Source organism: Nicotiana tabacum, chromosome 12 (genome assembly GCF_000715075.1).
Source record: "Nicotiana tabacum cultivar K326 chromosome 12, ASM71507v2, whole genome shotgun sequence".
Lineage (NCBI taxonomy): Eukaryota > Viridiplantae > Streptophyta > Magnoliopsida > Solanales > Solanaceae > Nicotiana > Nicotiana tabacum.
This window is the reverse complement of record NC_134091.1, coordinates 19879266-19906764: the sequence shown is the minus strand read 5'-3', so window position 1 is coordinate 19906764 and position 27499 is coordinate 19879266. Positions and strand designations below refer to the sequence as shown.

The window sequence follows — 27499 nt, the reverse complement described above, 5'->3', positions numbered from 1 at the left end:
CTATTACACACGAATGTGCCTACTTTCACACAAATATCAAATATTATTCCAGTTGTTGAAGAATATTTTGACAACACCGAGCAATATTTGGATGAAACACTTCATGAAGAAACTGACTCACAAATATCTAACACAAATGAACCACAAGAAATGCCATTAAAAAAATCTCAAAGAGTTAGAAAATCGGCTATTTCGGATGATTACGTGGTTTATTTGCAAGAGTCAGATTTTGACATTGGTCTTAATAAAGATCCAGTTTTATTTTCACAAGCCATAGAAAGTAATGAGTCTGACAAATAGATTGATGCCATGAATGAAGAGCTAAAATCCATGGAATACAATAAAGTCTGGATCTCGTTAAATTGCGAGAAAGTTCTAAAAGAATCGGGTGTAGATGGGTCTTTAAGACCAAACGCGATTCAAATGGCAATATGGAATGATACAAAGCCAGACTTGTTGCCAAGGGTTATACTAAAAAATGAGGCATTGGTTATAAATAGACATTTTCACCGGTCTCAAAGAAAGACTCGTTAAGAATTATTATGGCTTTGGTGGCTCATTATGATTTAGAGTTACACCAAATGGGTGTGAAAACTATCTTTCTTATTGGAGACCTCGAGGAGAAAATTTATATGGACTAACCAGAGGCTTTCGAAACTAAAGGAAAATGTCAAATGGTGTGTAAACTGAAGAAGTCAATATATGGACTTAAACAAGTCTCACGACAATGGTATATAAACTTTAATGATACCATAACATCTTTTAAATTTGTGAAAAATACCATTGATCGGTGTATATACCAAAAGATTAGTGGGAGCAAGTTTATATTTTTAGTCCTATATATTGATGATATTCTACTTGTTGCTAATGATTTAGGCATATTGCGTGAGACTAAAGATTTTCTCTCCAAGAATTTTGAAATGAAAGATATGGATTAGGCATCCTATGTGATAGGAATAGAAATATTCTGTGTTAGATCACAAGGATTATTGGGATTGTCTCAGAAAGGCTATATCGAAAGAATTCTAAAGAGATTTAATATGAACAATTGTTCAGCAGGAATTGTTCCAATTCAAAAAGGGAACAAATTTAGTCTCATGCAATGCCCTAAGAATGATGTAGAATGAAAGGAAATGGAATCAATTCCTTACTCTTCAATTGTTGGTAGTCTGATGTATGCTCAGACTTGCACAAAACCGTATATTAGTTTTGCGGTCGGAATGCTAGAAAGATATCAGAGTAACCTAGGAATTGATCACTGAAAAACTGCAAAGAAAGTTTTGAGATACCTGAAAGGAACGAAGGATTACATGCTCATGTATAGGAGATCCAAGCATTTAGAAGTTGTTGGATACTCGGATTCAGATTTCGCTGGATATATTGATACTAGAAAATCCACGTTTGGTTATTTGTTCCAATTAGCTGAAGGAGCAATATCGTGGAAGAGTGCCAAACAGTCTGTCATTGCTACATCCACGATGGAAGCAAAATTTATGGCATGTTTTGAAGCCACAATTCATGCATTATGGCTGCGAAACTTTATTTCAAGACTTGGGGTTGTCGACACCATTACCAAGCCGCTAAAAATTTACTGTGATAATTCTGCAGCAGTATTATTTTTCAAGAATGATAAGTACTCCAAAAGTGCCACGCATATGGAATTAAAGTACTTTACCGTCAAGGAGGAAGTTCAGAAACAAAGAGTGTCACTTTAGCATATTAGAACTGATCTCATGATTGCAGATAGCCAAAGACATTTAAGGAACATGTACATAAAATAGGTCTTGGCTGTATTTATGATTGATGTATTTATGATTTTTGACACTCTGAGCTCATTTACATGTTTCTGATATACATTAATAATTTCCTGCTTCTCATAATGGTGTACACATTATTGTTTTGAGATGTTACAGGATAAGTCTCAATGAGACATTATTGTGGACCATAATATTTTGTAGCTTATGAACATGATATGATAAATTACTAATATTGTAGTATATGGAAGGGAGTATGTAGACAAATTATATATAACCACCATAACTCACATTTACTAGTTTATCGTATTGTGGTATTTATGGTGGACATTATAGAAGAGATTTGTTTATGCGCAACTAATGTTCCTATATTAAATATTAATATTATGTGTTTATTGGGCCAAGTGGGAGAATGTAAGATTTTCTTACGTTTTGGTGGCCCAATAAGTTTAAGGCCCATAATTAATATTTAATTAATGAGTAAATCTCATCCGTCTGATCGGTTACTTGATGGACGTACCTGATTAAATGAGAACATGTATAAATTGGTCCTCTCCCCACCCATTAGGGTTACCGTATTTTATTTTTTTCTCTTGTATCACTAAAGTCGGCGGTAACAAAAGTTAGGGTAAGGGGCGAGAGACCAATCTGAATTAACGCTTCCGCTTCACGATGATGGCTTACGATTTAGATATTTTTTCTATACGATTTTGTATAAGATATCATGTTCAAGATTCTGGTATGCAATTAAAGTTTATGCTTACAGTTCCTACCTAAGAATGGATTATGTTGAAGCTAGAGGGTTGGGACTAGGTGAATTTTTTTTTAAAAAGATGCTCACATCAACTAGTTTCAACTTTTAAATTGACAATTAATTAGAGGAAAAAGAATCGCACTCGGTTTTGCCTCTTGCCAACCATATCTGACCTCACATAGCATGGAAAACTTCAATAATAATAATAATGACGGATTTGTAGCTTAGGGGAATCATTATCTTCTTTTGTTAATAAGTAATACTATATTTTTCCAACCAGCCATTACGCAATGGTAGTTCAAGTAGACCATATGGAAAAAGATTGGATGCTTGTTCTCCATCATCTAAACCATCAAATCCAAATTCTCCTTTTTTTTCAATCATAAAAAACAATGCCAAAAGCCAAATTACAACCATTTGAAAAATAGAGAATAATATAATAATTATATATAGGTCCACTTAATAGTATATGCCATGTCTAAGGTGCTCACAGGCAGCAATTAAAAAGTTGTTTGGACCATTTAACACTTGCAATATTACCGCTTTATTAGACATTTCCCCTCTCTTTCTTTTATTCACACTACTTTTTATCTTTTCTCCTTCTTCCTAAATTATGATTATTGAGAATTACGTATGATGATCGCTGCATTATTCGTAGTTATCAGATATTTGGTTCGTTGTATTAAAATTTGAACATATGAGTATAATGTAGACTATGTCTTAGATTTTTAATAGATTTTTTTTTTTTGGAAACTAAATATTTGTATTAATCACCAATATAACTTTGTATCAACAAAACCGAAAAATACAGATGAAAACTCAAATGCCACTGAAAAATCAAGCAAAAAATTGTGAGTGCTTCCTCGTTAGACATGACCTAAATTGTATTGCTTTACGTGATATAATTTTCTTTTGCTATCATGTGTAAAAAATTATTGCATAATTGATTCAAGTATTATTAATGTGAGACAAGACATATTAGCCAGCTACCTAGGTAATAATGCGGAATTTATCATTAAAATCAGAAAAATACTATCTTGTATCCGTTATTTTTACCAAACTAAGTAATTTAATTTAATTTAATTTTAAGAGTCATGAATTAATTGATAATACATATCACACAACTTTAGAGTACTGCTGTTTTTTATGTCAAAGCAAACCACCCAAGTAAGTAAACAACATTTGAAAATAGGGAAGCTAATCGATATAATTGACGGAAATTACCAAGTTTTGATCATTAAATGGATAATCAGCATCAAGCACAGTTGCCAAAACTATAATATTCGTACAGTCAGACCTCTGCATAACAACATTTCTATATAACAACACTTTTTTATAAAAACTAAATTTTTTCGGAACCATTTTTCGTGTTATGTTATAATATATGTGTTTACCCTAAAAATCGGATAACAATTGAATTTGTACGTGATTTTAAGGATACATGATATAATTTGATACAAAGCGATAAATTAGATTGTATTTGGAATAAATGATAATAAAATAACTGCAAACCACATGAATTGAATGATTCCAATTTCGGAATGTCAGCTACCCTTGAGTTGAATACACTTTTATTGATAGAAAAAATATCAAAGAGTAGGAGCTTGAAAAATGTATTGCTTATCCGTATATGTTACAATGTCCATTATGAATTATCAAGTCCCCCTCCCCCCTTTATATATATTAGGGGAGATCTACCATTTGAGATATTATTTTATTGTTTTATAAAAAAGGCAAAAGTCCTTGATTTGCTGACCGTTGATTCCCTTTTTGAGTCGTTCTGTGATTTCCGGCACAATGATTGGTTAATGGCGAGAATTACGGACCCTTATCGGATGAGTTGGCAAAACTTTCTTCGAGACCGTTAGAAACATGACCGGTCACGCCTTCGGCAAACTCGAGGGTAAATCTAATAGTTTCGATGGCTAATTTTGATAGTACTTTGGGTTCGATCATAGTTACCACGTGTCGATCTTGGTTGGTGGTGTTAGTCGTCAGATTGATCTTTGAGCTCGACTTCACCATATCACATATATTTCGGCCCTGGTCTAATCAGGGAGTTCAGAAGCTCGATTGAATATCGAGTTCGGTTTTAACCGTATACAATATATTTTTTATAACAACATTTTACTATAACAATAAAAAATATTCGGAACACACAAATTTATTACAGAGAGGTTTGAGTGTAACTGCGTTTGCCAAAATGTAGAAGAAGGAATTTGTAGAGGACCCCAACCCCCCAAAAAAAAAAAATTTGTTAGACTGTTAGAGCCTCGGGCCAACACCTAACGAGGGCATAAGTAATTTCCTTTTTTTGGGAATTCCAAGGGAAATAAATGGTAAAGTATCAGTCGCTACCAAAAATTTTAAATAGGAAAAACATGGAAAATGATAATTGGTCTAAAGTTATAGTAATAGTACATGAGATATTTTCGTATAGAAAATCTATTAGAGCCATAATGCAATTGGTAAGTTCATTTCTACATTTCATTGTAGGACCCACTCATTAGGCATATGTGTTCAAAATCATGCCATTGTATAAGTGTTTTTTCGTTATATTTCTGTATCCAGCTACATAGTATAATTTTTTAATAAAAGAATTTTAATTGACAGCCTCCGAATACGTATGGCTCCGCCATTAAACATAACCGGACTTCATTTGCCATATTTTATATAGCCTCAACACCATTTAAGAATTAAATTGCTTTGTGTACTTAAGAAAGTTTCAAATAATTTTGAATTATTTTTTACTATAACATGCTCTGACTTATAGTAACTTTTTTTTATTTATGAATTTCTAAATGTGTAAAGATTATTTTAAAAAGTTAAGGAAATTATACTAAAATTAAGTTGAAAGCTAGGTGTGTTAACATCGTGTTCCGAATCCCACTTCTCTTTATGGGACAGAGGAAGCGATATCATGAACATAAACAAGTTTGAATTAAAGAGCATTAAATGGGAAATTGAATATCTATAACCAAAATACCCGAATCTGAAATGGCAAATTCAAGCTAAAGAAAATATTCCAAGTATTGACCATATTTACGAGTAATAATGAAAATTTTGAAAGAAGCCATAATTTAGAAATCGAATTCCCAATAATATTTCTTACTGATGGATCTTTTTTTTTTTTTTTTCAAAATTACTGAAACTAATTAAGTGTCAAATTAAATAATCTTCCAAATTTATACTCCTTTCTAGATATTATTCCTCCATTCCCTTGAGTAAAACAATTTTTTTTTTCTTTAACATAAGTACACTTTCATTTTGACATATATTTTATATAACCACATAACCATTAGGAATTCAAATAGCTTTTTGTGTAATTACAAAATTATCAAATAATCTCAATTTTTTTTAACTACATAACAAATTTGACTTTTTTGAATGATTCAAATTTTGACTTATAGTAGGTAATACTTTTTAAAGGTTTTTAAATGTTTTAATATAGTTTCAAAAATTAAAACAATTAATATCTAAGATTTGACTGAAGTTATGCGTTTTACTCTCGTGTTACAATTTCATCCGTTTATTTTGAGATAGAGGGAGTAATAGCATGAATAGGGAGGGAAATAAATTTGAATCTAAGAACATGAAATTGAATGTCCATTATTAATACCCAAATATCGAAAATAGAATATTTAAAAATATGAAAATTTTCCAACTACATCTTGGTCAAAATTAAGAGAAATAATGAAAATTTAAAATCTGAAATAAAGTCTTAGAAATAAAATTCAAATAATAGGATTTCCTACATCTATTAGAATTTTTACTTTTTGCTAAAATTAATACTTAAGCTAAATAATTATCCTCATTTTTATTTTAGATATTATTCCTGTGCATTCACTGTCAGTATTAACAGTAATGAAATTGAATGTCCATTATTAATACCCAAATATCAATTATAGAATATTTAAAAATATGAAAATTTTCCAACTACATCTTGGTCAAAATTAAGAGAAATATTAAAAATTTAAATTCTGAAATAAAGTCTTAGAAATCAAATTCAAATAATAGGATTTCCTACATCTATTAGAATTTTTTATTTTTTGCTAGAATTAGTACTTAAGCTAAATAATTATCCTCATTTATATTTTAGATATTATTCCTGTGCATTCACCATCAGTATTAACAGTAATGAAAATTCAAAATTTGAAAATGTCATATTTGGAATCAAACTCATATAATAAGATTTCCTATTACAACTTGCTTTTTTCAAAATCTTCTAAAAAATATTTGAATTAATTATTTTCCCCTATTTATATTTATGTATAGATATTATTCCATGTCAGCATGTACTAACAATGAAAATTCAAAATTTGAAAAAAAATCATATTAGAATTCAAATTCGAAAATTTCATATTTTTCTAAAAATAATATTTGAATTAAATTATATTCCCAAATTACATTTCTCTCTAGATATTATTCCTTGAGTAAAATAAAAGACATAATAGGAAAAAAAAATAGTACTAGTAATATTCCAAGTGTTAAGAGGAAATGATTCCAACTTCCACATGTAAACCAAACAAAAGTGAAAAACCAGTGCAAAGATAAGGAAAAAAATACGTATGACCGAAAATACACAGAAAATCCGGGAGAAGACGTTAAATATATAAAAAAGAGAAGAGTACAAAGACAGGCATGTGATTAGAAAGAGGGACAGGTGCTTTGGCGTGAAGATGAAAACGAGAGAGACAGTGTGACAAGAAGAGAGAAACTTAAACTTTTATTTTCCTTCCAAAGAAATAGTAGAGAGTACTTTTTACTCTATTTTTTTCTTGCCTTGAAACAAGTGAGTTTTCAAAGTTAGACATCTTATCATTTACTGTACTTTTTTTGAAGCCATTTGGTAAGCAGTATCAGACAACAACTCATTTCTTTATTCATTTCATTTCATTTTTTTCCTTTTTTCTCTTCCCATTTACCCATGTTTATTTCTTTTCTTTTCCTTCCATTTCATTTAATTCTCTGTTTGGAGACTGATTGATTTTTGGGGTCATAAATCTTTTTCATTAAAGGGTGTGTTTTTTGTGTTAAAGATTACTGACCCCTCTCTTTAGTCTACCAGGTCAGGCCACCTCTTTTTTCTTTTTTCTCTCTCTCTCTCTCATTCTTGTTTTCCCATTTCATCTTTTGATGTTTTCTCTCTTCTTCATTCATTTCTTGTTAAGAGGTGATTCTTTTTGTACGTTTTTCTTGTGTTGATTGTTCTCTTTTCTGGGTTTTTTGTATAGAAAGGTAAAAGATTTATCAACCATTTATTGTCTAACGCTTGTTTTGGATTTTCAGGTGGTAACCTTAGATCTGTTGCTTCATCTGGTGCAGTTTTGCAGGTAAAATTCTTATACTTTTTCCTCTGTTACCCGATCTTTTTCTTTTTGGGCTGCTTTCTCTTTGGGGTTTTTTTTCTTTGTTTCAAGCTTTTGATTTTCTCATTTGGTTCTGGGTTTATCTGCAAATTCTTTTTTTATTTGAGATATATGTTTCAATGGGCATTCTTTTCCCTTGGTTTTGCTGTATAAAAGGTTCTATTTTTTCTTGTTTGACTGTATGCATTTAATGCTTCAAAGGCTTCTCTTTTTTCCCAGGAAATTAAGCTGAAAAACAAAGTTATTACCTTTACTATATATATATATATATAATTTTTTTTTGGCTGTGTATGCTTCTACATTGAGCTGATTTAGAGGGGGATGCGTTAACCACTTTCTTCTATTGAAGAATACAACTTTTTCTGATGTTTGATAATTATTACTATGAAAGATCTGATTTTTAATGGTTTTAGAGAGATTGCCTCTTTTTTGATCGAGGATAGTTGATTTTCTGAAGTTTGCAGATATATTTATTTTTGAGTCCGTGATTATTGGTAAGTATATATGTTTAATTTTAACCCGAAATGTTTTTGGATAAGGGGAGGCTCCAATTTTTTCTAGTGTAATGCTGGTTTCTAGTTGGTGATTGCTCCATTTTGTCTTTGCTTCAATTTAAAGGCTGCTATTTTCCAGACTTTTAATGGTATTTGGTACGTGAAGTAGTTGTGGTATCAAGCTCTTCAAATTCTTGTTGATGAGAATTTTCTGTCATTATGTGTTTCTTGAGCCGAGGGTTTATCAGAAACAACCTCTTTACCTTCTCAAGGTAGGGTATGGTCTGCGTACACACTACCCTCCCCAGACCTCACTTGTGGGACTATACAGTGTATGTTGTTTTTGAGAATTTTCTTATTGCCTCAATTTAACTGAAATCAGCTACATTCATTGTATGGCAAAGTTTATAGGTTTGTGTTCAAGACAATTATCTATTCCTTGTTTTCTACTCTTTGGGATGTTTAAGGCGATATTGTTCATTGCATAAAGCCTTGTTTTTGGTACCCATATCTGGCTTGAAAAATCTCGTTGCTACGCAACTTAGATAGATATCTCGGGGAGGATGATATGTTTTAACTTGTGGCATCAACTAGATTAGGTCATATATCAATGCGGTGGTTAAAGCTGGTCTCTGAGCTCATCACCAAATTAATCTTTCTTTCATAAAAACATGTTCTTTCCCACCTTTTCCCTTACCTAATATATCAGAATATGCGAACAGGAATTTTGATTCTCACGTCCTATTAATGTACTGCCTTAATTTACCTTCTTTACTCAGATTAAGGAGTGGTTATGTCAAAATTATGTTTTTGACTTTGTTTCAGGTCTGCTTAGCTGTAGTTTGAGTCCCTGCTTGCACTACTACTATCTCAAAGTCTTTTGGAGATTGTGAATTGAGTATAGGTGGAATGCAAGGGCAACGGAGTACCATCGGTTCCCTGCCAGAAACTTTGAGTTTCAATCATGGTTCAACATCGAGTGATGGCAGTATGGATCAGCAGATTTGTTGGAACAATTTGCGGAATCCTGCACAAAGTCGGCTACCAGATTATATGGTACCTTCTAGCGAGACAAACATACCATTTCTTAGTCCTGCAAACCAAGAAAGACAGAATATAATTGGCTGGAATTTAGGAGAATCCAGCTCCTCCGGTACACAAAATAATGTTAGTCGGAGCGAACGTAAAACAGATCATGGATGGTCATCTGCAATTAGTGCCGGTCCTGGGCCTTCTCACCTCTCTGCTGAACAGCAATATGTGTCTACCAACATTCTTTCATTGAGTGATGTTGAAGTAAATTTGAACAACCAGATAGCTAACCACACTTTGTTTTCTCAAGGCTCTACTTCTAGCACTGTTCCTCATGATCTAAATAGAAGTTCTGGACTTGAGGGGCATGATGACGATGAAGATGATGATGATGACTGCCAAGTGATGGAGTGCACCCCAGCATTCACATCTGATGCACCAGGAAAAGAACGGATGTCAACCGCGAATACTTCTTCCAACCCTTTTGCTGGGCCTTCTGCTACTAGTGGATTTCTGATGGATGAAATTGATGGCAGGCCAGGCTGTTCATTGGATGGTCGAAGAATGGCTTGTAAGAGAAAAGCACTTGAAGGACATCTAGGGCAATCTTCAGGAAGCGGAAGTTCAAATTATCTTCCATGCGCAGAAAACAGCTTATGGCATTCACTACCTGCTCCAAATAATATGATTATAGGTGCGAGTATCCCTCCACCAACAGAAAGTAGCAGAAACATCAATTTGTCGGAGCAGGTGAATCCAAGACTTGGGCTCACCGTGGGTGGAGCCACTGCGGAAGGTCCTGTTGCATTGCCTGCTTCAACAAGTGCAGAAAGTTTCCGAAGAAATTTCAGGCTGAGGATCAATGGCTCTCATCAGCAAGCTTCTATTCCTACTAATTTGTTTCGTACTGCGGGTAATGATGGAAGTGTTAGCATGCCATCTGAACGGGATTCATCGAGGCTGCTTCGTAATGAATCCTTGGATTTGAGGTCTGTGTCTGCTGCAGATAATGGAATTCCTCGAGGCCAGCCTGTAGCGGTGCAGGTTCCTTCTCTGCGACGAAGTGCGCAGAGGTGGGATTTATCATCAAGCTCAAGAGCTGGCAGTTCTTCAAGTTTTTCTGTTTTTGGGGAGAGAGATTCTGCAGCATATGAAGAACCAAGCTCAAGAAGTGTTCCCAGGAACATTTCACAGCATCCAATGTTCATACCCGCTACTGACTTGAGAAATTTGAACCAAAATCCTGCCAACTGGAGTTTGACTGGAGGAAATATTGCTGTAGCTGGAAATGTTGCATCTACTTCTCGGGGTAGTCCCAGCTCAGGAGCTCCTTCCGCTTCCCCTAGTTGGGTGCAACACAGAAATCCTTCGCAACATCCCAGGAGACTCTCAGAATATGTTCGTAGATCTTTGTTGTCTTCAGCTGGCAGTGAACCTGGAGGTCAGAATGGTAACGCCCCACCACCTTTGGGTTCTGCTGCCTCACAGGAGATGGCACTTTCTGGTCGTCATGGGCATCGTCCGTCAAGTTCAAGGTCGGCCTTGATGTTGGAGAGACAACTCGATGGCGCTGTTGGAGTTCCATATTCTTGGAGGTCTTTGGCTGCTGCCAGTGAAGGAAGGAGCAGGCTTGTTTCCGAGGTATGATATTGGGTTTGTTATTGGTCCAATATTCTGTTAATTCTCACTTGGGCAAAATGAATTGCTGCGCAAAAGCAAATTGGCCTTTGATCATTGTTCAGGTCATAGTATTTTCTTTTCCTTCAGCCCTCATACACTGGACATCAGGGGTTTCCGTTTCACCGTGATTTTTACGGGTTTCATTGAAGTTCTTGTGGGGGTGGGAGGTGGGGGTATGGGAACCTGTTGTTGGACTCGTTATTTAGAAGCTTGCTTACAAATAGGAAAGAACTTTGGAATGCATCAGAACTAAAGAACTCTGGAGTAACTAGAATCTTACCGGATCTCCTTGATTATTAATCTTCTTGTAGAAAAAGAGCTGAAGGCCATTATTGTGGTAAATGTGCGTTTAAAGTTAAGGGTCAATTCTTGAACAAAGTACCATTTTCAAATATCACTAAATTTAGGACATGCAAAAGTTTCCAGAAAGGGAAAAAGCACTAAAGGTGTACCTTATTATTTGATAAGGAACTAAAGGTGTATCTTGTTTGTTGGTATTCTTTTTGTTAGTGTTGGCTTGAGCTCTATACAAATTTAGTTGTAAAAGCACAACGAAGCGAAAATTCTCATTCTAAGTAATTTTTCCATTCATTGTCATTTTACTTACAGCTATTTCGTTTTCTTTTCAACAGATTCGCAATGTATTGGATCTTATGCGCAGGGGAGAGGCCTTAAGATTCGAGGTTAGAATTCTTGAAGCCTTTTTAATAGGTTGATTATTTTAAAGATTCCTTGAAGCCATTTGAATAGGTTGATGAGTTCATCAGGTTCCAAATATACTTGTCAATTGGCTAATTTGCTTTTGCATCATTGATATGTTTTTTAGATTTCCTTTATAACCTAGTGTGGTGAGGCATGTGCCGAGTCACGACATCGTTACAAATCAATAAAATTTCTTCATTTTTCCTTTATTACTTTGGGGATGGTGTTGGCTAAGCAATGTTAGTACAAAGACAGAACCTGGATTTTGGCCCCCATGGTTAGCCTAAACATTCTCTGAACAGCCAAAACTCCCTATTTTTTGCCTAAGCTTTTCAACACCATTTGGCCGTTTCCTCTTGTATTGAAGGGAAGCATGGACCTGAATTGACATGATATACCAAAGGGCTCTTTATAAAAAAAATTGATAGACTAGAGGGCTAAAACTGAAATACATTGTTGTTGGCGCTCTCTTTTCTTCTAATACTTTTGACACTGGCTTTATATTGGAATAATTGTTACAGATGCCTTTCTAGGCCATGTCTATACTAGACGTGTTGCACTAATTCTAATGCTCCAGTGTTTTAATTGCTGTAGGTTTCCTTTAATACGTTTATTTATGTTATTTAGTCCTTGTAGAAAACCTAAATTATAGCTTCCTATTAATTAGAAAAATGGGAAAGCACAGATTTTGTCAAAGAATTGCAGAGATCTGGAGCTCTCTCTTTCTCAACGAAGTCCAAGGTTTCATGCTCCCTAAATGAGCTTGAGTGATTTATCGAAAATAGGGCGTTCGAGAAACAAGAACAAAGGGAAGGGAACGATAATTAACTTGGATTTCCCGGTCAATTGCCCTGTTGTGCGATCTGTTTCCCATAATCTCAACACATATTCAGCCTGTAGTGAAAGCTTGTACACTTTTTCTTGGATCCTGCATTAGGAAGAACGAGGTGTTTAAAATGAACAAGAAGCAAATCATCTTTACTGCTGTTACTGGAACTTCGATAATAATATTGTTCTCTATTTTGCTATCCAATTTCTTTCTCTTTGTGTCTCCTTTATTCCTGTTGTTTGTGGGGCATTTATTTAGTTATTTATTTTTGTATATGGGGGTGGGGGGGTGGGGAGGGGACATGAAGAGGATAGGATGATAACCTACAGTATCTATATGCCTTTATATTTCGTAGCTTTCTTCTTGGTCTTAGTGAGAAGTTGAGTTGATAGATTAGCTTATTAGATCACATCTTCTGAAATTAAAAGTCCTTGTATTCCAGGATGTTATGATCCTCGATCAGTCAGTCTTCTTTGGGATGGCGGATATTCATGATCGCCATCGGGATATGCGGCTCGATGTCGATAACATGTCATATGAGGTTAGTAGGGGAAGCAGAATTACATTTCATTTCTATGGAAAGACATACTAAATTGTCAACGTGCATTCTATTTACAGGAATTACTGGCACTTGAGGAGCGCATTGGGAACGTCTGCACCGGGCTTAGCGAAGAAACCATTTTGAATCGTCTGAAGCAACGCAAGTATGTATGCATTAAAACAGAAGAACCCGTGGATGCTGAGCCATGCTGTGTTTGTCAGGTATCAACTTAATATTCTACTTTAATTTTAGTTCATCCTATTTGTGTAGCTTTCTTCGTTTAGATTGAACCTCGGAGCGAGGAGTTTTAATGGGTTTATTAAAAATTCAGGAAGAATACAAGGATGGTGAGGATCTTGGGAAACTGGATTGCGGCCATGATTTTCATACCGACTGCATTAAACAGTGGATCATGCAGAAGAATTTGTGCCCGATTTGCAAAACAACAGGGCTGAAAACCTGAGGAAAGCGTTGAACAGTGTTCTCGTGTCAAGTTGGATGTATCGGTTGGGCTATCGAAGGGTGGCACACTAAGTGGGTCTCCTCCTTTGGTCCAGGATTTATTTGAGAAAGATCTGTGTATTTTTCTCAATTATTTTATTGTGATCTCCGTTTAGAGGAGTTATTTTAGAGCTAGAAGCACTAGCAACATTAGGGATTCCTTAGGCAAGAGTTACATTATTTGGTTACTCCATTTGGAGATTTACATCCAACCTTTCAATTTATTGATACCTTTGAATATACTTGGTTCATTTTTGGCCTCTTCTTATGTTATCTCCTAAATGCATTAAATTACCCCCTCTGAATGGTTCTCATGCCACCCAGCATAAACCTCATATGGAGAGAAGTCCTATATGTATTGCTGGTGAAAGATCTAGCTAGTGTTTGGACTTGCATTTGATTGAAATTTGAAAAGAGCTTTTGAAGTTGCGTTTATAAATAATTTTTGAAAATTGAGTTGCGTTTGGATTCCACTTGTGGGATTATTATTTGAAGAAAAGTTAAGTTGTGTTTAATTTTTTTTTTTCAAAACATATCATATTTCATAAACAAACAATGCTTTTAATTTATTTTTTTTTGAAAAAATAAAAGGCAAAATTTATGGTCAAATGGGAGCCTAATCTGCTCTGATAGGTCCTGATCAATGCTATAATAGTTCATGTCTAAATTGTTTTGTCCTTTCCGGCCTGAGCCATGAACCAAACCACCTTAAAGAAGGAAAAGAGATGAGGCCTGCTGTTAGTTATGAGTTTTGAACAACATATCAATATGGCTTATACGATCAATAATAATATTAGTCATTGCATCATTAGCTTATCAAACCAATTTTTGTAACTCTTTTTTGGCAGTTAATTGCAGTCGTTTCATATTAAGACACGACGAACAATAGTAAACTGTATAATTTTAGATTGGCATTACCCCAACATCTAAGAAACGAATATGGCAGAGCCCCAACAGGACTTTAAATTACTTAAAAGGTGAGCTTGTTGGCCACAGTGCAACTAGCACAGTAGTTGGGCCAGTAGGAAGAAAAGTATAGAGAGACGTAACGTATTCGTTTGTTCGCATTACATAATTGATAGTAATTTAATAAGATTTGTAAGTGGTAAAAGAAGTATACAATTGGCAGCCAATTGATATTAGTATAGATATGAAATAATGAAAAACAATATTAGGGTAGATGGCGAGCAGAACAAGCATTTGACTATGGCCACTTGTAGGAAAACAGACCATAACTAAAGATAAATTAATTGGTGACAAAGAAAGTTGACAACGCCCCTTCACTTTTTCTGCCATTACGAGAGGGTGTGTTTCTTGAATTTGCCAAACCAACACTTAAACTATGTCGACAGCCTAAATCCATAATTATACCTAATTAGACCATAGACTATAGAACCCTCGCACCATGTCCTAACCAACCCCATTTGACAAGGGAAAAAAAGAGACAAAAACTCGAATATTAACAATAATAAAATAAACAAATAGAAGAAGGAAAGACACCGACCTCGGGAATAGAACTTGGTTGTTAAATAAATCAATTTTCAGTTCCTATTGGCATCCAAATGGATAAGGTTATCACAAGAAAGGTGGAATGATTCATTCAATAGAATCATATTCAATTTTGGGTTGCTGGCTAAAATCTAAAGAGATCATCATTCTGGCAGAAAATCAACATGGATCTTTCGTAACTTTTCTCCAACCACTTCTTAACACAATCTTGATATCTAAAAAAAATCACTTTTATATGCACAAAGAAGAGGAGACTCAGTAGTTGCTGCTTACTTTATTTTTTCCCAGTATTATTTAACAAATTCTCTAATTTCAATCAACATTCTGTATTCCACACAGAATTGAATTAGTTACATAAAAAAAAATGATGGACAACCATTGAATCTATTGACTTATATTTATCTGGGGCGATTGGAATTTTTCCATCATTAACCAAACTTCTCGAGTTTGAGTCTTGAAAATAAAGAACTCTTTGGTAGAGAGTACTTTACTCTCCAAATGTGCTGACTACCGAGTGTATGTACTCGACACGAATTTGAAATAGTTGACCTATTCTGTTCTATATACAACATGATTAAACAAAAAAATCAACTTATATTGATTGTAAAATAATTCTTTATATTACTAGAGAGAGGTATATAAATGAATAGGATGATTTTGAGCCATCTCGTTATAATTTCTAAGATTTCATGCTCTTTTATTCTCGGCTCTCTATTTCACATCATCTTCTTAAGATCCAAATTCTAAACTAAACATAAACTAAAAAGAAAGAAATAAAAAGGGGAGTTAAGTGGTACAAATGAAACTGCTGGGTTTCCGTTGTCCATTCTCACAATCGAAGGATGTGATGTGTAATTTAATAATCTATCAGGTGATAAAGTAACATTAGTCATTTTTCAAAAACAAAGCAAATTACGTAATTAAGGCGGGAGAACATTGAACTAATCTCCCAGTCACACTATTAAGACTTAAGAGGAGTGTGTGTCCTCCCCATAGTCAAACTTCGTGCAAACTGAAAAAACCCAAACCCAACGCAACACGCATTTTACACTTCTGAAAATGATCACTTTGTGATGGTGGTTACTGTCAATGGCGGATCCGTACAGAACGAACCCTCACCCTCACGCTTCATCTTCTTCACCTCTCGAATCCGAAGACATGTCTTCTTTCTTCCTCAATTTTCTTCAAAATTCATCTGCTTCCACGTCAGCGGCTGCGGCTGGGTTCTGTCACCGATCGGCGCCAGAAACGGCGGCTGATTCATCATCTAACCTCAATTTCTCCGATCCCGGCCGATTTTATGCGGCGGAGTTTAAAGAAGGCGTTGAGAATGTGTTTGCTTCAGCTGGCCTCGGGGATTGTGACGCCATGGATTCAGCTAATAGGAGAGAGTTTCTAGAAGATGACAAGGTCGATAACTTCGGTTTTAGTAGCGAGGTGAAATTTTTGTTTCATTTTCCTTTTTTATTATTTTTTTAAAAAAATGATTCAAGTTGAATCCGCAATTATACTGTGCTTTTACGATCTATTTAGGAATGTGATGGACTTGACATGCCAGCTAATCAGAATCATTCACGTTCCTCCAAGAGGAGTAGATCTGCTGAAGTTCATAATTTATCCGAAAAGGTTTGCTTCAATTTTGAATTTTTAATTTCATAATTTTCTGTCTAAAATACATGATTTGTTATTATTATACATGATTAAATTTGTGTGACAGAGGAGGAGGAGTAGGATCAATGAGAAACTGAAAGCGTTGCAGACTCTAATCCCAAATTCCAACAAAGTATTTCTTCAATACCTCAGCCTTTGAGAAATTGTGTGTTGTTTTTTCTTCCTTTTCTCTCATGTTTGAGCTTTATTTATATCACAGACTGACAAGGCATCTATGCTTGATGAAGCCATTGAGTATCTGAAGCAACTTCAACTGCAAGTTCAGGTTTCAGTTCTGGCCTTTTCCCTTTGACTATTTCTAGCTGCTTGTAGTCTGCTAGATCTTGTGTTTATGTTTTCAAACATGTGAAACGAACATTTAGGTAGGCTTATGGTAATGATTGCTCAGCAGGAGTAGGTACTAAGGTGTGTGTTTTATGTTAAAACAAGTCACATATTGTAATTCGTTTGGTCAAGCACATAACATTTAAGAAATATACTTATTTTCTGAAGAGCGTCTTCTTTGGAAACTTCAATTTAGCGCCATCTTTCTATTTTTTTTATATCTGCCTAAAACATGCTCAATTTGTTATAATAGAAGTTTTTTTTTCTGTAGTAAACTCTTTGAAATAGATTAGAGGTTAGTGTTCTTTGTTTGATTTGGATCACATTTCTTGGTGGCAGTTGGTTCACGAAGGTCTTTGCTTGCCAGTGATATTATTGTAGATGCATGACATCAACTTGAAGGAAGAATGTTAATATCAACACATAAATTCCTTTGTGCTTTACTGACTTATTTGAGAACAATTGGACCCTCCTTTGAACTATGTGAATTGTCTTATCTAAAAATTTAAGTGTGACTCAACAACTTTATGCCACTATAGTTGTTGTAATTTTGGATATCACCCTTGTTCTTGTACAAAGGAACCATCGTACTCCACCTCCACTCTTCGGGTATCTTCTTCGTCTTAAAAATAACATTAAATAACCCACTCCAAGCCTGCTCGGCCCGCGTTCTTCTACAATTCCACCGTGATTTCGTCTGGTCCGGTCGCTCTGCCCCCGCTCATATTACGCATCGCCTCCTCCACCCTCTTTATCTTAATATGCCTACAATACCCAAAATCACGCCGATTCTTGGAGTGCTCCAACTCACCTAGCACAATGCTTCTTTCTCCCTCCTTGTTCAACAATTTATGGAAGTATAACTGTCATCTTTGTCTAATATGTGCCTCGTCCATCAATACTTTGCCGTCCTCGTCTTTGATACACTTCACTTGGTCCAAGTCACATGCCTTCATCTCCCCAGTGTTGTGAAGAGCGTGAAGCGAGGTAAAGCGAGAACCCCCATTTTGCTTAAAGCGAGAAGCGAAGCGCTCGCTTTTTTAAAGTGAAGCGGAATTTTAAAAAAAAATATTAAAATAAATATTGCATAGACAACACATGTAACTGTAAGCAAATGTTCAATACTTCAATGTAAAAACTAAAGAGTAGCATCAATTAAAGCAAAAAATGAGCATTCTATTCTTCTGCAAGATTGTCAAATTCTTGTATTCCACTATCATTATTATATTGCTCGTCATCATTATTATAAAAACAATGAAAGAAGAACTGGGCAGCATTTCAACGAAGAGGAGAAGACTGAGAAAGAAGAACCGAAGGTAAAAAAAAAATTCGCCAGCATTTCGCTGCTATTTGGACGCTGAAGAAGAAGAAGAAGAAGAAGGAGGAGGAGGAAGAGGAAGAAATCATCACATACCTGTTGGTGCTGAATCTCTATTGAAGTTGAAAAGGGAACCCTAGTCGCCTCTTTAGAATCTCTGTTGCTGCTGGTCGTGTTTTAATAAAAGAACACTGAACACCTTTCTTTTTTAATTAAATAGGCTGGCAGCTGTTTAAAACAGAGAAGCGCTCGCTTTGGTTGCTTCGCTTCGTCGCTTCTCGCTTTTTAGCGGGAAGCACATGCTTTTGTCTACCTGAGTCGCTTCATATAGCAGAAGCGGTTAAAGGGTCGCTTCACTTCGCTTCTCGCTTTAAGCGAGGAAGCGACCGCTTTTCACAACCCTGCATCTCCCTTACTTTGGCCAACCGGTATAGCATCTTGTACCAGCTTTTGAGTTCCTCGTACAGACGTCCAAACGCCGCAGTCTTAGCCGCTGTAACTGCTAACTTCGCCTCTTTTTTTGCCTTCTTATAACACTCCTGATATGTCCTTTTTTCTCCTCGTCTGTACTCTCCACTAGCTTCAAATAAGCCATTTTTTGGCTTCCACTTTACCTTGAACCTCTACATTCCACCACTAGTCCCCTTTGTGACCCTCAGAATAAGCCCGTTGTGTCCCCTAAGACTTCTCTAGCCGCTTCCCTAATGCAATTCGATGCCGTGGTGCATATCCTAGTCACGTTCCTCTACTCCTCCGGGCCCTCATAGCCAACAACCTCTCCCCAACTCTTGAGTTTTGTCCTTAGTCAAGTTACCCCACTTGATCTTTGGTTGCTTGCACACCGCCCTCTTCCTCCTACTCCTCTTGATCTCCAGGTCCATTACTAGGAGCCTATGTTGGGTTGTGAGGTACTCACTAGGGATGACCTTGCAATCAGTGCATAGACCTTTATCACATTTCCTGCAGAGAAGGTAATCAATCTGAATCTTGGCCACCGAACTTCAAAAGAGATGACCAGGTGCTCCTCTCTTTTCGGAAAACTCGAGTTAGTTCTCACCAGATCTAAAGCTCTAGCGAAATCCAAAAGTGAGGTACCTCCCTAATTCCTATCCCTAAAACCGAACCCTCCATGTACATCATCAACTCCTAGCATTAGCCCCAATATGGCCATTGAAATCCCCTCCAATGAACACTTATATTTATTTAAAGCAGTCTTATACATGAATCAAAAGCAAAAGGCATAAGTAATACTTTTGTATTCTATCCCCTTTTGGAAGATTTTGTTTCTTAGGTGTGATTAGTCTTGTATCGTTGAAAGTTTTCCACAAAGTCACGACTTTGCTCTTGCTAGTATCGTTGTCTCCTCTCTCGGCCTGGTTAGATGAAAGACACAGGGGCAGTGGAGCTTTGAAAAATCAAATCAAAACAGGAAAAAGGAAAAAAAAGAAGAAGAAGAAAGAACATGGGACCAAGTGCTATAGAAGCTGTACAAGCTATGTTTACTGATCCCAGTTCCCAACAATTTGATTCTGAATTCGTAACACACAGAGATGTTGGTGTAGGAGTTCGACTCATTGCCAGTACATTACGGAAAATTAGTGGGACAAGTTAAGAGAAAGTATATTGTCTGGATGACCTTTCATTATGTTTCTTACTATTGGGAGTATCATGGCTTAAAGTAGGTTAGAGGAAAAGGGATTGAATTAAAAAAGGGCAGCCCGGTGCATTAAGCTCTCGCTATGCGCAGGGTGCGGGGAAGGGCCGGACCACAAAGGTCTATTGTAGCCTTACCCTGCATTTTTGCAAGAGGCTGTTTCCACGGCTTGAACCCGTGACCTCCTGGTCATATGGCAGCAACTTTACCAGTTACGCCAAGGCTCCCCTTAAAGGAAAAGGGATTAAATTGAGAAGTGAAAATGAAGAAAAACCTATCTTATATTTAAGAATTGTTTTGTATATAGTTCGACAGGTGTGTTGACGTTTCACCTCTAAGTTCACTAGTTTCTTGTTACTCTTTTAGCTAGAATGGATCCATATTTAATTGCTTTTTAGTGAAGCTCATGCTATTTGTCAGTTCTCTATCTTGCAATAAGCATTGTTTCGCTTCAACATTTTCATCCTAGGGTAGGAAAAACTCAAGAAGAAAGAAATAAATGGTGAGGCCGTGAGGGCTTCAAGGTGCATATTTCTTGTTCCATTGATGGCTTCCATATGTAGAACATTCACCAGTGGAAGTAAGATATAACATAGGGTAAAAATGGAGAAGATGATGTGGTTGGGCAGTGTGATATGCTCCATACTTGAAATCTAGACAATTAGTGAAATTATCTTGTTGTCTTATCCATATTGCGGTTTCTTTCAGTTTCCCCCTTATAATATGAATTACTAAACCTTTTGCTGAATAGATGATTTCAGTTACGAAACCTCCTGAAATATGAATGGATGCAAGTTTCCTGGCGTACTCGTGCTAATTTGAAGAGTTAGCTCTTCCTATTATGATTGATTTGTGAAAATGGTAATCTTTTGCTATAATTATCAAATCCTTTGACGTTTTTCACTGGTTAGTAGACAGGGGCACTTGTGATGAACATGAGGTGTTTGCATATATTGTGGCTCTAGAAATTGAGAGGTGCAAAAGATCTTTTAATTACTTGTACTTCCATATAGCTTGCTGAGTAAAGGAAAATAGTTCACTGATATAACTTATATGTGGTCAACAACATACCAAGATTTAATCTAGCAAATAAAAAGTAGTACATAAGAAGTACAGCAGTTCTTTAAAATTCAAAAAGAATACTCCTCACTGTGCCATCGATCTCAAAGATCAAATGTTTAAACTTTCTTTTTGGGACCGCTGATATTTGATGGTGATGACAATGAAGTCAGAAGTTATGACTAGTATCATCAAGTGATTTCCGAGGTCTAACCGTATGCTGATTACAATGAAGTCACTACTACTATATCATATCTGTCATTATATCTCTTTAAAATCTGCATAATAGAACCTTTGTTTGTCTCCTCACTTTCTTTGGCTTTTCAGATGCTTACCTTGAGGAATGGATTGAGTTTATACCCGGGATATGTCCCTGGGTCTTTGCAGTCAATGCAACTTCCATCTGGTAACGAATTTGATGGGAGAAGTTTTATGCTGAGTGCAAATGGAGGAGCCACACTTCCTGGGAATCGAGAAATGCCGCAGACTGCATTTGAAATTTCCAATCAAAATCTGTCAGGCAAACCATCAGTAACCTCAAATAATGCAGAAAACTCACTAGCTTTTGAAACTACGATTCAGAATCATTATGGACTTCTTAACCATTTAGCATCTTCTAAGGTAAGCTGCCTGTGGTATTTCATTCAGATCCTGTAAGTTAGAAGCTAAAGCAATTTTTTTATTTATATTCAGGACATATGCCGAGGCGATACACTATCAAGATTGCATTTGGATATGAGTTGCTCCGGAAACAATTCCTCTTCAGGGGTGTCTTCTTAACCAAAATCTATAAAGATGAAGTACTCGAGGAGTTGGTGTAGATGGAATTAACTGGTGATACTGCGAAACTCCAATTGTTTTTACATATCATAAGTTAAAATATTAGCCTAATGGTCGCTGAGATATCCTTAATTGTTATGCTCAATGAGCATAAACGGTACTGTGCTTTTGTAACTGCTGAAACTTGAATTTGACAAGATAACTAGTGTTGACAAAATAACCTTTCAAGCTTTTTAGATGCTTGTAGTGTTGGACGTTTCAAGTTCTTCCACTATCATACTTGAAAATGAAAATATACTACTGTTTTCAAAGCGTGCTATTTCTTTGCAATTTCAGAATATCAAATGCAGGGTGCTTGTTATTCAAAGTTTTTTTAAGTATGCAAATCCGGACAAATTTTAGTTGAATCTAAAAATGTAACTCCGCAAATTACAGTGCAGTACAGATATTCTGGTTTATTTTCTTTATAATGTAATTATGAATTGCCTTTGTGGTCCCACTCAGCAGATGGAGTCGAATGAGTTATACTTACAGTGAGGTTACCACTTTCACAGTGAAAGTTTCACTGTGACGGACATGTCATTATTAGTGTCAATGTATTACTGTTTACAGACTACATGCAATTGTAAGGACTGAAACGAGGTATAAACTCTTTTATAGTAAGGTCTATGTCCCTTTTTGAAACTATCTCCTAATGGATCCGCTACAAGATTCAAATTTTTTCCCAATATAAGCAGTGGATGTAGCATCTTCTAAGTACTGTTAAAAAAAAACAAGAATAAAGTTAATAAAGGTCCGCTAACAATAATGAAAATAAGGAGGAACTCCAAATATCAGAAAAGGAGAAGCATACGGTGAACTAACTAGATCACCAACTCCACGACATTCTTCTTTAATCATTTCTTAAGTCTTAATTAACAAAAAAGAAACTAAGAGTGACACAATTATTATCAAAAGGAAGAAAAAAATAAACGGAGAAAAAGGGTGTAGGGATGCATTGGTATCAAGCTCAATTAAAATGGAGCTAAAGTAATCCACCAACATTCTTTAAGCAAAATTTTTGATGACCCTTATCTAACCAAACAATCCAACAAAAAAAAACATAGAAACATAAATTAAATCAATACCAGAGGAAATGATCTCATATGATTCGTTATAATTTTAGTAAAAAAAATAATTCTACAAATTTACCGATCTTCTATTTGATTTTCTGTGTAAAGGGTAACCAAAATATTTGTAATGGGCTGTAAAATTGATAATAAAGATCATCACACCCTTCAATAAACAAATGCCACCAACTAGAATGTCACAATAAAGTAAAATAATCAAACACGAGTGGGGCAATTTCTCCATTTTTACAAGTCCCATCATTACAGCTCCCCCTCCCCACCCCACTCTCCAATGGTCCCAACTCCCAAAGAAATACCTCTCAACTTAGCTCCAAATATGATCTCCCTCTCTAACAAGCCACAGTTATCTTTACTACTACTATTAAACACTAGACTAGACTAGAATCCATAGTCCCCACCTTAGTGCCACATGCATTATTTCACCACCATATACTATTATTACTACTAATATGCTTCTTTGTCTTTCTCCTACAACGGTCTCTTCTTTGTTAATGTCTTCTAATAGTATCAGTTAACCAAATTCTCCTCAGTAGGAGGGAAACAAAAAAAAAAGATGTCTGGGTTTCTGAGCGATGAACTCTCAAAAAGAACCTCAATTTTTGGTCTACGTTTATGGGTCGTTTTGGGTATTTGCGTTGGAGCTGCAATTGTGTTAGTTCTCTTCCTTATCTCTCTCTGGTTCACTACAAAACGTAACAATAAAAAAACAACTCTTTCAGTTTCAGCTAAGAAAAACAAAAACAACAACCCCAATATTCCTAAGGTATCCAAAGAAATTCAAGAAATCCGAATTGACCCATCACGGACTCTACCCGAAAACCCGAAATTACTCCCACCTCCGGTTCCGGACCCATTACCCGAACCCGAGGAAGACACCCAGAATTCAAGTGGTCATCAGAGAATCCATATTGAAGTCGGAAAGGGTCATAAGATTGCCTATCCGGATCGGGTCGGGTTAGGTGGCGGGTCAAGTCATGGTAGTGGAGAAGTATGTTCTGTTGAGCAGGCTATTATTGCTGTGCCTGAGGTTTCACATTTGGGGTGGGGCCATTGGTATACACTGAGAGAGCTTGAGATTGCAACTAATTTCTTTGCTGATGAAAATGTGATTGGTGAAGGTGGTTATGGAATTGTTTACCGTGGAGTTATGGAAGATAGCAGTAATGTTGCTGTTAAGAATTTGCTCAATAACAGGTGCAATTTTCAAAGTTCTTTCCTTTTCGTTGCATATTGTCCAAATATGTTCATAATTCTTGGCCTTGCATGTGTAGTTGCATGTCATTTATGTTAAATGTATGCTCTATCATTGTAATGTGGCATAAATGTGTGAAATGAAGTATCTTTAGGGTTTATGGGTCTTAATTACTAAAATAATAGCTGTAGTTTTATGGGTAAATACAGAAGTATTTAAGTTATATATACCGACAATGTAAAACTTTTTTACACTACCTGGAATAGAACCTTGTGGTCCGGATCCGCGCACAATGAGATCTTAGTTTTTTTTGGAATAGATGGTTAGGTACCATTTTTGTCAAATTACCAATTTATCAGGAGGTTTACATGTAATTACTTAATAAGTGAGATTGTGTAATATCTTTTATACCGATAATGTTTAGAACTTAAACTGCAGTATTAGTTTGTGGAGAAAGCTGTTCCTTTTGTCTGTCTTTAAGTTTCCATGTGTGGTTTTCTTTTCAGGGGACAAGCAGAGAGGGAGTTTAAGGTTGAGGTTGAAGCAATTGGTCGAGTTCGGCATAAGAATTTGGTGAGGTTACTCGGTTACTGTGCTGAGGGAGCTCACAGGTAATTTCAATTTTAGTTGTCTGCAGCTTAATTCAGTCGGTTATAGCATTATGTGGTGGTTTTTCTTTACGGTTTGTTGGACCTATCAACTCCGGTGATTCCGGTTTTGAGCTTGAGAGGAGATTACTCAATATGTCAATTTGCTGTTCTTAGGATTCTTGTGTATGAGTATGTGGACAACGGGAACTTAGAACAGTGGATCCATGGAGATGTAGGGCCGTGCAGTCCTCTTACATGGGAAATTAGAATGAATATCATTCTTGGAACAGCTAAAGGGTATACTACAGCTAATGTATTTGTTAACTTGTTCTTGAGCATTAATTATTTTTCTATATTGTGTTAAAAGGAGTACCTAAAGATTGGTGAGGCTTACAGGTTAACCTATCTGCATGAGGGCCTCGAACCCAAGGTTGTTCACCGTGACATTAAATCAAGCAATATTTTGCTCGATAAGCAATGGAATCCAAAGGTGTCAGACTTTGGCTTGGCAAAGCTTTTGGGCGCTGAAAAGAGCTACATTACTACTCGGGTTATGGGAACATTTGGGTTAGTGCTTGACATTCCAAACTACACTGTTTTGTTGCTAATGTTAAGTTACTCATGGAAAATAAATTGCCAAATGGCCCCTTTTTTATCAGTTACGTTGCTCCGGAATATGCTAGCACTGGCATGTTGAATGAGAGAAGTGATGTGTATAGTTTTGGAATTCTTATTATGGAGATCATTAGTGGAAGGAATCCGGTGGATTACAGCCGTCCTCCTGGAGAGGTTTGTCTCATATCATTAATGTTAGTTTCTTGTTTCAGAAAACCTCTTTGATATTTGTTCCAGTTTTGTTCTGACTCTGTTTAATGGATCTGACTCATAGGTAACTCTGGTTGATTGGCTTAAAATAATGGTTTCAAACCGGAATGCGGAGGGTGTTTTGGATCCCAAGTTGGCGGAGAAGCCTTCTTCAAGAGCACTGAAACGTGTCCTTTTGGTAGCATTACGCTGTGTCGACCCCAATGCTCAGAAGAGGCCAAAAATGGGACATGTGATACACATGCTTGAAGCTGATGATTTTCCCTTCCGTGATGTAAGCTGTAGTTTTCCTTCACGCCCTTAAATTAAATGTCACGTTTTCATGAGTCACGATAGTCGATAGCTAAGAATGCCTCTTTTGGTAACTCAATGAAGTGGACTAAATATAAGAACTCAATTTGGATGTAATTGTGCTCTTACTAAGATCTAGTCATGACTCAGGTATCTACTTTTCTAAACGAGCATTTAATGCAGGACATGGCATTATTGTGTGCTAGAATTATGCTTGTTACACCACAATTCAATCACATTAATGAACCTCCTTCTGTATTCTAGTACCAATCACATGGCATTATTTTAAATCTGTTTTATGTGATGTCTGTTTTAGTACATTATGGACCAACACTTGTTAATTTTTTTTTGCATAGCGCCTGTGTTAACTAGTACGTGGATCATTGCATCAGTTTCCAATCAATATTGTTAGTCGATATTTCATTTTCACTTCCTCTGAATAGCTGTTGAATTGATACAGGAGCGACGAGCTTCGAGGGAACATGGTCGCTTATATCGTGATGGCGTGAAAGAGAGGGTAATGGACAAGCGTATAATTGAATCAGGTGATAGCAGTGGATACGAAAGTAGTGTGCACACCAACCGGTCTTTCTTGAGGAAGCAAGAAACTGATGATGAGCACCAGTAGCCGCACCACGAGTATTAGGAGGTCAATTCCAACCCCTTTTGTTTCTGCCACTTATTTTGGAGATAGTACATGTAAATATCATTCACTTCCCTTCTGCATTTGGGTTAATTCAGCAGTCACGGACTCACGGTAGGTTTTGTAGCATAGCTCTTGTTATTAGTGTATGTAATTGCCCTCAATTTTGTTATGAGCATAGCTGTTCTTATCTGTGAGTTCTCAGTTTTTTATTTGCTGTGTGTTGGTTTGAGGCGTTTGCCCAAATGAAAGGACATGATTGGATAGTATTGCCACAAACAGTTATTCGGTGCACTCATTGTACGATACAACAACAGGTAAATTTCTTTACTAATCCTAATTTGCTAACCTAAAAAATGCAGTAATTAACCTGCTATAACCCGTTAAGATACACTGATATTGTAAAATTATTTACGTTGTTCATGTATGTAAGTTAAATCCACCACCAAGTACCAATATAATTATCTCCTTTTAAGTTCTTTCTAACATTGAGGTCAAAAGAGATAGTGCCTTTACTTACTCAAAAAAAGAAGAAAAAAGGATAGTGACTTGAGGAGAAAGTAGTAGTAGTAGTAAAAGTATTGTGTGTCTTGCCTTGTATGGATTTTACCTGGATTAGAAAAGCAAAGGTACATTTTTTTGGGACAGAAATTAGATGTCGGGTCCTTTTCTTGTCACCGACAGAAAGCTACATTTCAGAAATGGAGGATTCTTGAGCAATTAACAACTGAAATTAGTCAAAATGCTTGACCATGATAATGTCTGAAGTTGATTTTTCCTTAATCAGGCAACGTTAATGCAAATATTCTTTTGGGTAATTTGAACATTAATGAAATGTTGGGGGGGGGGGGGGGGGG

The 27499-nt window shown here is 36.0% G+C and overlaps 3 protein-coding genes across 8 annotated transcripts; all 3 read left to right on the top strand.

The window, feature by feature from the left end:
- The first annotated feature begins 1310 nt into the window (after positions 1–1310).
- LOC142167039 (secreted RxLR effector protein 161-like) lies at positions 1311–1715 on the top strand. Its single transcript, XM_075227191.1, has one exon. The coding sequence runs from the start codon at positions 1311–1313 to the stop codon at positions 1713–1715; it is 405 nt and encodes a 134-aa protein (XP_075083292.1).
- A 5417-nt stretch (positions 1716–7132) lies between these two features.
- LOC142161609 (putative E3 ubiquitin-protein ligase RHG1A) lies at positions 7133–13916 on the top strand. 6 transcript variants are annotated; one of them, XM_075226206.1, is made up of 7 exons: positions 7133–7300; positions 7798–7841; positions 9197–11044; positions 11716–11766; positions 13057–13155; positions 13233–13376; positions 13487–13916. In XM_075226206.1, the coding sequence occupies exons 3-7, from the start codon at positions 9281–9283 to the stop codon at positions 13616–13618; spliced, it is 2190 nt and encodes a 729-aa protein (XP_075082307.1). In that variant the 5' UTR covers positions 7133–7300; positions 7798–7841; positions 9197–9280; the 3' UTR covers positions 13619–13916. The 6 variants fall into 6 exon arrangements, with proteins under 6 accessions (XP_075082307.1, XP_075082308.1, XP_075082310.1 ...); XM_075226207.1 differs by having other exon boundaries at positions 7196–7357; XM_075226205.1 differs by having other exon boundaries at positions 7218–7576.
- A 2009-nt stretch (positions 13917–15925) lies between these two features.
- Positions 15926–26831, top strand: LOC107807537 (putative serine/threonine-protein kinase At1g01540). The gene is given in 13 exon segments (XM_016631944.2): positions 15926–16602; positions 16699–16791; positions 16883–16948; positions 17036–17101; positions 21519–21823; positions 22013–22047; positions 23827–24295; positions 24800–24904; positions 25058–25180; positions 25280–25450; positions 25543–25672; positions 25773–25982; positions 26460–26831. Coding segments are annotated over 13 exon segments (2289 nt in total). The 5' UTR covers positions 15926–16254; the 3' UTR covers positions 26628–26831.
- The last annotated feature ends 668 nt before the right edge of the window (positions 26832–27499 follow it).